This window comes from Crassostrea angulata, chromosome 3 (assembly GCF_025612915.1).
Source record: "Crassostrea angulata isolate pt1a10 chromosome 3, ASM2561291v2, whole genome shotgun sequence".
NCBI classification, from domain to species: domain Eukaryota; kingdom Metazoa; phylum Mollusca; class Bivalvia; order Ostreida; family Ostreidae; genus Magallana; species Magallana angulata.
Genome location: NC_069113.1, coordinates 46,288,724 through 46,300,523, shown reverse-complemented (window position 1 = coordinate 46,300,523; position 11,800 = coordinate 46,288,724). Strand labels below are relative to the sequence as shown.

At 33.7% G+C, this 11,800-nt stretch overlaps 1 protein-coding gene across 2 annotated transcripts; it reads right to left on the bottom strand.

Moving 5' to 3' along the window:
* Positions 1-2,669: 2,669 nt before the first annotated feature.
* On the bottom strand, positions 2,670-11,768 carry LOC128176057 (uncharacterized). Of its 2 annotated transcripts, none has more exons than XM_052842094.1 (10): positions 11,602-11,768; positions 9,772-9,882; positions 8,989-9,120; positions 8,627-8,818; positions 7,894-8,043; positions 7,184-7,315; positions 5,589-6,755; positions 3,939-4,105; positions 3,719-3,782; positions 2,670-3,337 (listed from the first exon to the last, which is right to left on the bottom strand). In XM_052842094.1, exons 1-10 carry the CDS (start codon positions 11,609-11,611, stop codon positions 2,988-2,990), a joined length of 2,475 nt encoding a protein of 824 aa, XP_052698054.1. In that variant the 5' UTR covers positions 11,612-11,768; the 3' UTR covers positions 2,670-2,987. The 2 variants fall into 2 exon arrangements, with proteins under 2 accessions (XP_052698054.1, XP_052698053.1); XM_052842093.1 differs by having other exon boundaries at positions 2,670-3,340; positions 11,602-11,767.
* Positions 11,769-11,800: the final 32 nt, after the last annotated feature.

Here is an 11,800-nt window from a genome sequence, read left to right as displayed (position 1 = left end):
AGAGAGATGGATGGATGGAGAAGACAGAGAAAGAGATGAAGTGAAAGAAGGAGGGAAGACAAAGAAAGAGAGAAAGAAATGCATGTTTATAAATATACAAGTACATACTTGTATACATATACGCTTGTGTGATTCTAGCTGTTATTATGAATAATTCGATAAAATAAGAAGTCGAAAACATTTATTTCAGTAGAAAGTTACTTTTAACATATGTATAGATTTCCATAGGTTTCCGAATAAATTGGGGAAATTTCGAGAAAACAGCTTGATTCCTTCTTGAAAATTGACAAGCAAACAACTTTATATTTATACATGTTTTCAAAGCCTTCTCTTTTATCATAAGGGTTTCGAAAAATATGACGATCTCTGCTGGTTTCTATTTTTGAAACACGATTTTTCATTCATTATGTAGAAAAAAACATTTAAAACAGAGTTGGTATTTAGACCCAAAGATCGTGGAACAGTCTCGTGAACGGTAAGCTGCCGTAGACTAGAATGCATGTTCTTGCTGACAATAACAATTTAATAACAATACATCTATATGTTAGTATAACTCATGAACTTCCATCAAATATTTATTTCAGTCATCATTCTTTTTTCTTTTCTCTTTTTTTTTTGGAGTAGATGCAAGATTTTTTCTTTTACTTTTAGGAAGATTTTTACCACTAACAGACTTTTCATGAGCTGATCTAGATTGGATTCGGAAGATAGGGTGGAACCCCCCCCCCCCCCCCGGAAAAAAAAATCAAATTTCGTAAATTTTCATCGTAAAGTGACCAAAAATATGCCTCGACCCCCTCCCCCGACAAACCTGAATACCCCCCCCCCCCTACCCCCCCAAAAAATACTCTGAATGAACGCATGAATTTACTGGGTGGGTTTAAATACAAAATTTACACATGTTGGAAATTTTGTATTTACACCCACCCAGTAAATTCAAAATTTACAACATGACAGTTCTTAGAGAGAACAGAACTGGGTCAAACTTAAAAGGAGTGATATACGGACTATATAAAACTCGTATCACCCAACTTCATGGAATATAATAAATTAATCACAGCAATAAGTAAACTTCTCTTCTGGACATAATCATAAGGCAAAATGTTAACTTTACAGCCATCTGAAATAATTTACAAATAAAATGACATAACTATAAATGGCAGGCGTACATTTTAAATCCACAGTCGTAAGAATTCTGTGTTAGAGATTTCCCTTTATTTTTAAGTCATTCGCGCTTTTTTTTCTAAATTTGTGTAAAGAAATTAATAATTTTATCTATGCATTTTCTATTTTTACTAATTTAGTGAGTGTTAATCATTAAATGTGGTATTTTTTTTATCAATATTAATATGATCATTTTTTAAGTTAGAAAATAAAAGTAAAACATTAAGATCGCCCATCAGGTAAGCGGCAGGTGTGCTCTTTTCTCGGCGGCGAACGCATTCTGCGTAGGAGTTGTCTACTTACCCAACTTTTACTTAGTTTGTGTTATTTAATGAATATAAAGTCATTTTTTTATTGCTATTAGATTTTATTTTGTTAAAGACAATTTGAATTATCCATCAATAAACGGCGGGTATACAGATTTCTTCTGCTGCCGTATGAATTCTACGTACGAGTTATCTATCTTTACCAACATCTTTGATTCTTCGTCGATAAATCCGTAATAAAAGCTTATAAAAATATTTTGTTGTGTTAATTATGATTATTTTATCACATTTAATCATAATCAATCATAATTATATCGATATATAGCTGCATTTGCCGTGGGACTTATGTGGGACTTACGTGGGACTTGTTTTCTCCGTGGGACTTGTTTTAGTATCACCCATCAAAATGGAGTATCAAATAATCAATAGTTTTAAAGCCTAATATAAGGTAAAAGACTACATGTATTTAAAATCTAATAGGTTGAAGATTCCCCCTTCTTTGTGTAAACTATTAAATTGAGGTGTTGTAATGCATGCAACAGGTTTTGTGCATGTAAAAGATGAAAAAAAAATCTTAGTATATTGCATAATGGCTCGAAAATCATCTGCAATATGCAAATTGTAAACCCCGAAAACTAAAAAAGGAATTAGGTAATAAAACAATTATTTAACGCTTGAACAGTCAATAGACCAGAATTTTTTCCCTTGGTGCAAGGAACAGCTCAGTATGATCTATTGCCCTCGGCCGTTGGCCTCGGGCAATAGATCATACTGAGCTTTTCCCTGCACCTCGGGAAAATATTCTGGTCTATTGACTGCTAAAGCATTAAATAATTGTATACTATTACCCTCAGCGCTAGCAACGCACTTGGCAACGGGTAACATTAAAAAATGTTACATGCGCGAAAATTATGCGCGTACGGTTCGCTGTAGAATTCACGTTATTCCTATATAAAAGCAGTAAAATTTTCTTAAAAATTTTAAAAAAGACATTCAGTATAACAAAATAAATAGTGCCTGTTTGGGAGGATAACAGTTGAAATTGACACCCCTCGAAAACCATTGTCAACCTCCGCTTCGCGTCGGTTGACAATGGTTTTCTCGGGGTGTCAATTTCAACTGTTACCCTCCCAAACAGGCACTATTTATATAATGTACACAATTGCAAACATAATTTTGCTATACAAAAATTGGTAGCCAAAAAAATTTGGACAGTTTAAATAAGAAATCAACAGTATATCCAATTTAAATCATTTTAATATGTATACACATTCACATAAAAAAAATGGGTCTTTAAAAGCATTTACTGTGTATTGTAGCAAGTACAAATAAAATGGATTTCTCAGCAGGTGTTTTTTAATTACTGTATATGTACAAGTAAAAGAAAAGCAATTCCTCTAAAAAGCTCCACCAAAAAAATTGGACATCGTAAGTTGTCTTTTATGGTGTTTGGATCTAATACTATGGTGGTAATTAAATACTGTAAAAGTTGAAATATCATTGGAACAAAATTTTTTTTGGACGTACTGATTATGGAATGACCACGGATAATGTAACTCAAACAATAAGCTCCTGTTTCTCTTCAAATTCTCGCAACTTTTCCAAAATGTCTTTTCTGGGAATCTTCTCCAGATCACTTTTCAGGTGTCCATAAGTGTAGTTTTGGAAGTCCTTTGAGTTCTGAATGAGTTCCAGAAAAGGACTTTCAATCATTCTCCTCTGCCATTTTTGTTTGATTGTGTAAATATTTCCGAAGTTCCAGCCATGAAGATGAGCTAATTTCTCCCAATTCAGTTGTGGGCTTTGAAATAAGTCCATCTGTGACTGAATGTATTCAATTACAATGTGGCTCAGATTTGTCAAAGGGAGGTGGTCGTAATCACTGATTGCTTCTGAAGCCCCTGCAGCTGCTAAGAGATAAAATCATTTATGACCAATCAATTTTGAAGAAGTAAAGGAAGTTGTCCAATTTTTTAATTGTACATGATATTATATACATGTATTACATTATGTAACTTTTTTTCTATAAGTGAAATATATTTTGCAGTTTGGCTAAAAAATAGGTACTACATGTACATGTATTTATAATTTTTGCAATATATTCCTTAATATTGACTGCCTGTATATGAATGATATTAACACGTATTTAGGAATCAAATATTTTGTATTTGAGATGAATTAGAAATTAAGCAAAAAATCTTTCACAAAATCATGTTATAAGGTATTCCTAAGTTGCTGATAGCAATTACGGTACAATAATAATCAAAAAAAATCTTAAGTCAACCTACCACTGTCTTCTGAACATGGTTTGTGTGATGTCTCTGAAGAAGCTCCGCCAAAAGTCTGAAAATGCTAAAATGAAGAAAATGAAAAACTGTAAGACAACACTCTAAAAGGAATTGCAGTAAGTTTAAATCATTTTATATTTACCCCCCCCCCCAAATTTCTAAACAAACAAATAGTAATATAATGCATGTTTTAAAAAGGAAATGCTACCACTATACAAACCGAGTTATTCAGACTTGGAGAAGAGCGTGAGATTTGCTGGTGCCTGAGGTGAGATATTGGCTGAGGTGAACCAGTTTTGTAACCCTTGTTGACAGTGGTTGACAGATTTTCTGGAATTCCTGAAAATGCCCTGGGATGTGAGTTTGATGATCTGATTTGGGTATTGTCTGCAGAGAATAAGATATTGCTTAACTATAAGAAAGGAAATGAAATTCAATAAATAACACAGGACAGAGCTTTGCCATTCAGTCAACTGAAAAATGACTGAAAAGTACATGTAAGGAAAAGTTGACTGCATGCCAAAGGTTCATCTTCAGTATACATCAAGATGATAAATGTGGTCTGAATAGTGAACTAATGTAAAGCTGATACATGTAGGTCCAACGATTAGATCAGCTAATCCAACGTGCATCTTATAGTAAAAATCAACTTAAAGTAGTCCGAGTATCGCACTACGTCATAATACGGATTTTACAATATTGGTTCGGCTTTTACAAAGCGTTTTTGATACCCGGTATTAATTTTGCTGTTGTAAACAATGGCAATAATAAGCAATTAGGACAGTAATATATGTATTCTATGAGAGATAGAAATGATTAATGTTGAGAAACTCGATTCTGTTAAAGTTAAATGAAAAACGAAGTTTCTGATTAACCAGGATCTCAGGTATGCTTATATCTTCTTTGTTTTGCCCCCCCCCCCCTGAATTTTTCTTTTTCTTTTACTAAAACCGGTTTAAATTTAGAGACAGAAGTTTTTTCGAATTTAATCAATCGTCAATTAATTAATGTTTAAATGATATCTTACATTGTTGACAGATCTAAGCAGAAAACTATAGCAAAATGTGATTTTTACGGATTTTTTCGTCGGGGTCTACTTGGTTTAGAGCTTATAGCGTGAAAAGTAATCTGTCAACATATAATTTTTTTTACCAAATGTTTTTTCTAAGATGTCAATCTATAGAATAAACACCATGAATTTTAGTTTGAGTCCATAAAATAGTAAAAAAAAATACCAAACGCGATACTAGCATTGCATTTTTTGTATTCTATTTTGATACATCAGGTCCATAAGGCGTACTTACTTACAAAAATTTGCGCAAAATTATTGATGAGATATGGCTCAAATAAATATTTATACTCTATTTTGTATGTTCAGTTCTAATTCTCCCAAAATTGGTAATTATTTTTAGGAAAAACGTCGTCTGGCAAATTTCATAATTGTCAATATTTTTCACAAGGGGGTACACCCGTCTGAGAGGTGATAACAAACAAACTAGGATGTAAACATACATATTTTCTTTTGTATATGTATTGCTAGAATGTATATTTATCATTTAAAGCTAAGCTTTTAATGATTGAGCCCATTTAGTGCCGAGTATAGGACTACCTTAACAGTATCTTTTTAACAATTTTTTTCACACTTAAATTGTATTGGAAGCATATATAATATTTTCAAATGATGTACTTGTGTTCCTTTTTTTAACCTACCCGGTACACATTAATTGAGAAAATGATACACAAACTAATAAGATTAAAAACGACAACAATTACCCATTTAAAATCCAAAGTACAATTAAGTCTCGCGTGTAAAATGATGGACAGTACTGTTTTTGGTGCATTTTGCAATTTGAAAATTGTTGATACATACCTGGATTGGAATGTTGGATGCCTGCAGAGTTGACAGGTATGTTTCTGTGAAAACTTGGCACCTGTCGCATATTCTGGTCAATCGTAAGAATTTCCTGCCTGAACTGGGGCTGGCTGAAATTATTGTTATACCCTTGCTGATGTGCTGGTAACTGGTACATGTATAGCCTGGAGGGTGAGCTATCATGGCGAGCCATGGTGTGATTTGTCTGAAGACCCTTTTCCAAATTTGAAACAGCACCCATCTGCTGAACAGGATGCTCCAAATGAGTGGGTCTGACCACAGAGTGCTCCAAGTTTGGGGGAAACAAGTTGGAGCTGTGGAATGTCTCATTGGTTCCACAGAAAGAATTCTGCCTGATTTGACCCTCTGTGGGGAAGTCATTGTTGCTGCAATCTAGGCACAGGGAGAAAGAAAATCTCATGGCTTCTGGACCTGAGGAGTTTGTAACACTGAAGCACATTGGATTAGACATGGCAGAAGCAAGCTCATTTGGATAAGGAGGTGTTGAGTACAGCTTCACATTGTCCTTAATTTGGTTACATTTTTGACACCGAATGCCAGAAGTAGACAAGTACATTGGATGATAAGATGTTGTAAAACTTTGCATCAAATCCTGTCTGTTCATTGATTCAGAATGCACTGATATGTTTTGATTTGGCATCATTTCTGTAGGATTACAAGTTTCTTGTACTGGGACTGGTAAATTGGGACTCTGCTCTCCTTGTAAATATTGTATATTTTTAGGATTGGTACTCTGCATAGCAATCTGGTTGGTCATCTCTGGAGTCTGAGAGCCACTGCATGAAAAAGAGCAATTCCCTCCCCTTGACCGCACTAACTGCAAGTCTGTCATGTCCGATTGTTCAACAAACACCATTTGTACACTCTGACAAGTAGTGGTCTCAGAGAGTCTGCACTGCCCCTGTGTAATATTTGCAGGTTTACACAGCGTTACCTGACCTCTTGTCTCTGACTCCTGAGGCCTTGGGTTTTCATGACCAACATGCTGGTCTTTCTTTTCTTTTTCAGCAAATGTTTGTGACTCAGGCACACATGTATGTTGCATATCCATTCTTACATTCTCTGTGTTTTTCATACTATCTTCTTTTGATATGCATACTCGCAACTTGGTGCTGGTTTTTTTTGACAAAGACTGCACATTTTCTATTTTAAAATAAAAATTAGATTTGTATTTAAATACAAACAATTCAAATATGACGTTCATAGTCTATTAAACAAGCAATATAAATATAGTGATATAATGAGTGAATTGAAAAATACTTGTAAAGCTTCTACCTCCCTTAACTAGAAGCTGTAACTGATACAGTTATATCAATGAAAGTCAATTTGCCTTTAAATTCTAAATATACCTGTACATCCTTAGCAAATAGCAAGGATGCCACTAATAGAGACACATGCATGTAGGACAGTGTGTCATCCTTATCCCCTCTTCCTTTTTGCAAAATTGAAAATTCAACTTCAGAAGTGATGCAAGTGTAATCCTGATTTGCCTCCCCCTCCTTTTAAACTATTGTTAAGGGTTCCATAGGGCCCCTTCTCCTTGGACTGTGATGTCTAAGTTTGGTACCTACCTGTGTGAGTGTGTGTGTTCTGGGTGGAGTTCATTGTTCCATCCTCCCTACTGCTGGACAGAGAGGATCCCGTCTCAGTGGAACTGGTAGAAGTGAAGGAATTATGGGATTCCTGAGGATCACAAGATAAAACTAAAAAAAGAAAAAAAAAACCCCAAAATTAACAACTACCGTAAATGAAATGAACCTGAGACTTCGATAACAATAATATACTCAAACTTCATAAGGAGTGAAATAATATACTTATTAAAGCAACCTTTATTTATTTATAGAGCTGGTTAATGTATATTTAACTGCAAATCTCACTACTTTCAAACCTGCATAAAACATCAAAATCAAGACCAAAAACTGTTTGGTTCTAGGTGAAACATTTCAAAATACAACACATCAGGCAGGTACTTAAATTTGCAAAGGGGTATAACTAAATATTCATATTTTATTTTAACTTAAAATTAAATATTGAGTTATTCCCCCTTTTTCAACATGGCAAAAAATAAATCGGTACATAGTATTTGACAATGTGACTCTGCTTGAGAACTGATATATATATTTTTTGGCCATTTCATTGTCTAAGTAAAGACACAGTGGTATGCTCTTTATATTTAAGGCAAGGAAAACGTCAAGATACGCCTACATCATGCAAAGTTTAACTTCAAAATAGCAGTTTTTCATTAAACTATTATCATATTATTTATATTAATCATTTTTACCATCATGATAATCCGATATTGTGTTGTTAACTGATCTGTATTGACTACCACTGTTGCGGGTGTAATCGTCAACTTCAATAGACTCCTTGTCCACAGTATTCCACTCATTGCTCAATTTTTTGGCTGCTAAATCTAGTGAGGGCGAGATTTCTAAGGAGAGAAGAGATTCAATGAAAAACTCTAAATCAATTCATGTATCAGAGTCTACATATTGTCTACATATTATACATTTTCTGTTCCTTAGTTGAAAGGACAAAGGACTAGTTATCACACTTTCATACTAATCCCCAATTACATCACAGTGTTTGTTTAGTTCAATATTACAAAAATGCAGGGTTATCATTCATAAAAAGATAGAAAGATAGTGTAGAAAAAATTTTGAAGATTTTCCCTTGTGTATTTTCTTGCTTGAATATTGCACCCCTTCTGGATCTTAACTACTGATACTGGCACATAAATGGAAATTATTAATAATAAAATTTTTAGCCTCGTCGTTGCTGGTTTTAAATTTGAAATAAAAACTATAACAAAATCTACATTTTATCAAGAAGTCTTTCAATAAATAGAATATTTCTGGTGCACTGGCTCATTAAAAGATGGTTTTTAACACCCCCCTTCCCCCCATTTACAAGGATGCTTTAATTGTTTCTCAGGTGAGCGATAAAGGTTACTGATTAATATGATCACTGTAATAATCAACCGAACTATGACATTTTATGGCAAAGTATTTTACCATCAGATTCTGTAGCTTTGCGATTCACAGAGGGAAGCTCCCAGATCTGTGCACAGATGGTTGGAATGTTCTCGTTACAGAGATCGCGAACTTCACAGACCTCCTCCTCTGTGACATCATCAATAAACTCCTGTATCTCGCCCTCCTTAATCTGATACTTCATAAACACAACTCTACCACATTTGAACTGATCTACAAGTATAAAATTGGATTTGTAAAATTACCATAGTCTTCCCCACCGCTTAATTGCATTATCATTTCTTTGGGAAAAAATGTATTTCTCTCTGTTCTCTCAATAGTTAAATTTTAGGCTACAAAAATTTGCATTTGAAACAAAAATGAATTTCATACTTATCCAGTACCTCTGATTTTGTTCAGAAGCCTTCTAGATTTCTTGTGATCTAAAATATCATGCAGTGCCTGGTCTAGAACCACTATCACCACAATCCTACCATCCTGAATGATCTGAGCCACTCTCTGACTATCATTGGGATCTACAAGTTAGAAAATAATATTTGCATATATATTGCAGAAGAAATAAATGTTCAGTGTCTTAAAAAATATACATGTACGGTAGTAACTAGTTGCTGAATTACCAGTATGATAAATGCTGTCACACTAATTAGTTTTACTGTGACAATCATAAATAGAAAAGAGGAACAACTCAATTTTTATAGTCAAAAATGAAAATTGAGTTCAACTTATTTCCCTTTATTAATTATTCTTGCCAAGTCAAATTTTGACCCAAGAAACATAAGAGTTCTATATTTCGAGATTTACCGGAGATAAACTGGCTCACTGTGACTATTTTTTCGGAATCAAGCTTTATATCCACACCTGTATTGTTATTACAATATTATTACGTTAGGCTGCTTTGCAACCACCTTCGATCGAGAATAGATGTTGGTTTACAGTATCGATAATTTACTGTCTTTGTACACATATTTAATTGATGTCAATTTCAACAACCTTTTGTTATTAAGAACTTCAAATACATGTACTGAAAAAAGTTATGTATACATTTACATACATACTGATTAAGAAAATATTAAATAGATACTATTATAAGAGGATTTTTGTAGAAATTCTATAAGACAAAATCATGACAAACTCAGATGAAAGACCATGATTTTAAGCTTTTTCACCTGTTAAACATTCTTCCCAAAATGCTTCACAAGAATGGTACTTTTCTTCAAACTTTTTCTTCACCTCTCCCACCAGCCTCCCAACTTCTTCATCTGTAGATCTCAGTAACACTGCAAAAATTGAACAAATGTATGGCTGAGGAGCAGTAGCAGTTTTAACAATAGTTTTCAATTCTAGCTTCGATTTATTATTATGTAGTGCTAGTTTTGGCTATATGGACTGTGAATAATGGCCTTTGTAGCTCAGTGGTAGAGCTCAATTTGACTGAAGTTGCAAGGGTCTGAGGTTAGATTCCCAGTCCAACCATATGTATTTTCCTTGTATCTATATGCTTTTTCCTGACCTTTCCTACTACAATTGTATTTCATATAGTCAAGTAATTGGCTCTTTCCACCACTGGTGAAAGACCACTCTTGATTTTTTGAAGTTTTTTAATTCTTTAATTTAAAATTTTTCTGGGGTGACTTTTTTCTTAATTAGATTTATCCAAACAATTAAAACATAAATGATAATTAAAAGTTATGGCACCAAATGACCCTTTGTCTAAAAACTCCCAGTAAGTACAAAGTTACTGCCCTTTGAGCAGGAAAAGCTTGTTATTGCTACTTCTCTGAAACCATAAGAGTTAGAGTGTTGGAACATTTCCCAATGTTTTTTTTTTGTTAAGTTCACTTAAATGATTCTCTCCAATCTATTAATATCAAAACGTCCCGTGCCCCCCTTCTAGCTGTTATTCTCCTTGAAAGTATTTAAATTAAAAAAAAAAAAACACTTTCAACTTTTTTTACTAATGCCATCTGACTAGAGAAATCTGACCACTTGGGATGAAAGCGTCTACCTTGGTTGATCAAAATGACATAAAGGTCAAAGGTCAAGGTCATTTGAAAATCTGTGGATTAATGAGTTTTCATATCTCTTTTGTTTAGGGTTGTATAGAAAAACTTTTTCATGGATGTAGTAGGTTTTCGTAAGAAATCTTAATATATAGCCCTTCAGTCCCCGCCTTGAAATAGTTATAGAGTTATTGAAAACGGCATGCACAGTATTAAATGAAAGCATACCGGTATTAATTTTCCTACATTTAAAACCATCCAACATTATAAGTCTGCAGCTTGCAAACTAAATGGTTTTCTATATCTTTCTATTGAGATCCTTTTGATTAGCTTCCTGTTAAAGCTAAAGCTGGTTTAAAATCGTGTCACTATCAGGAAATCATTACTTAGACGCCCTGCTGCAGAGATAGCTGTTAATTACTCAATGTTCAACACAACAACTCTATATCTTGTAATTTATGCCATGCCACACAAAAACCACTCAAAATTTTCTTTAAATTAATCTATGCAAAACTGGAAACTTCTAGTGCTGAAAAGTTTCAAAAGCAGTGACTAAACAGACTGACTGATAAAGAGCAGTTACCATTATGGCATATCAAGTTATTTACATCTGAACTATTACTTAAAGTATATTGACATTGCAAAATATTAATAAAGCAATATAAATTGATTCTTTTTTGGGCGATTTGCATCCCCTGATATAGCCAACTTTTCTTTTAAATAGATCGAATATAAAAATTAACAAATGTAATTATGCCACTGAGACAGCTATAAAACCCCCCCCCCAAAAAACACTAAAAATTAAGAAATGTGATTAAGCCACTGAGACAGCTAACGCATGCAATAATGCATGTGCTTCATTACTTCTGGTTTTGCATCATTAATGTATAGTTTTTAGACATCAGTATCTTTATCTTTTATTAATTGGAACCAACCTTTTTAATTTTTTAATTAATACGCAATTTACATTAATGTCATGCTTTTACTTTGACTTACCTCTTTCCATCGCTCATCTGCACTTGGCAAGATGTCGCGTGAAATGTGGTTATAAATTCGATTATAAAACTGCTTGTTGCCAACTCAATATCAATTGTGGAAAATAAAAACAATAAACAAAGAATATATCATGAAAAAAATGGAACTTCCTTATCTGGGAATCCCCTTTCAAAGCACATCGGGCGTGGAAAGCACATCT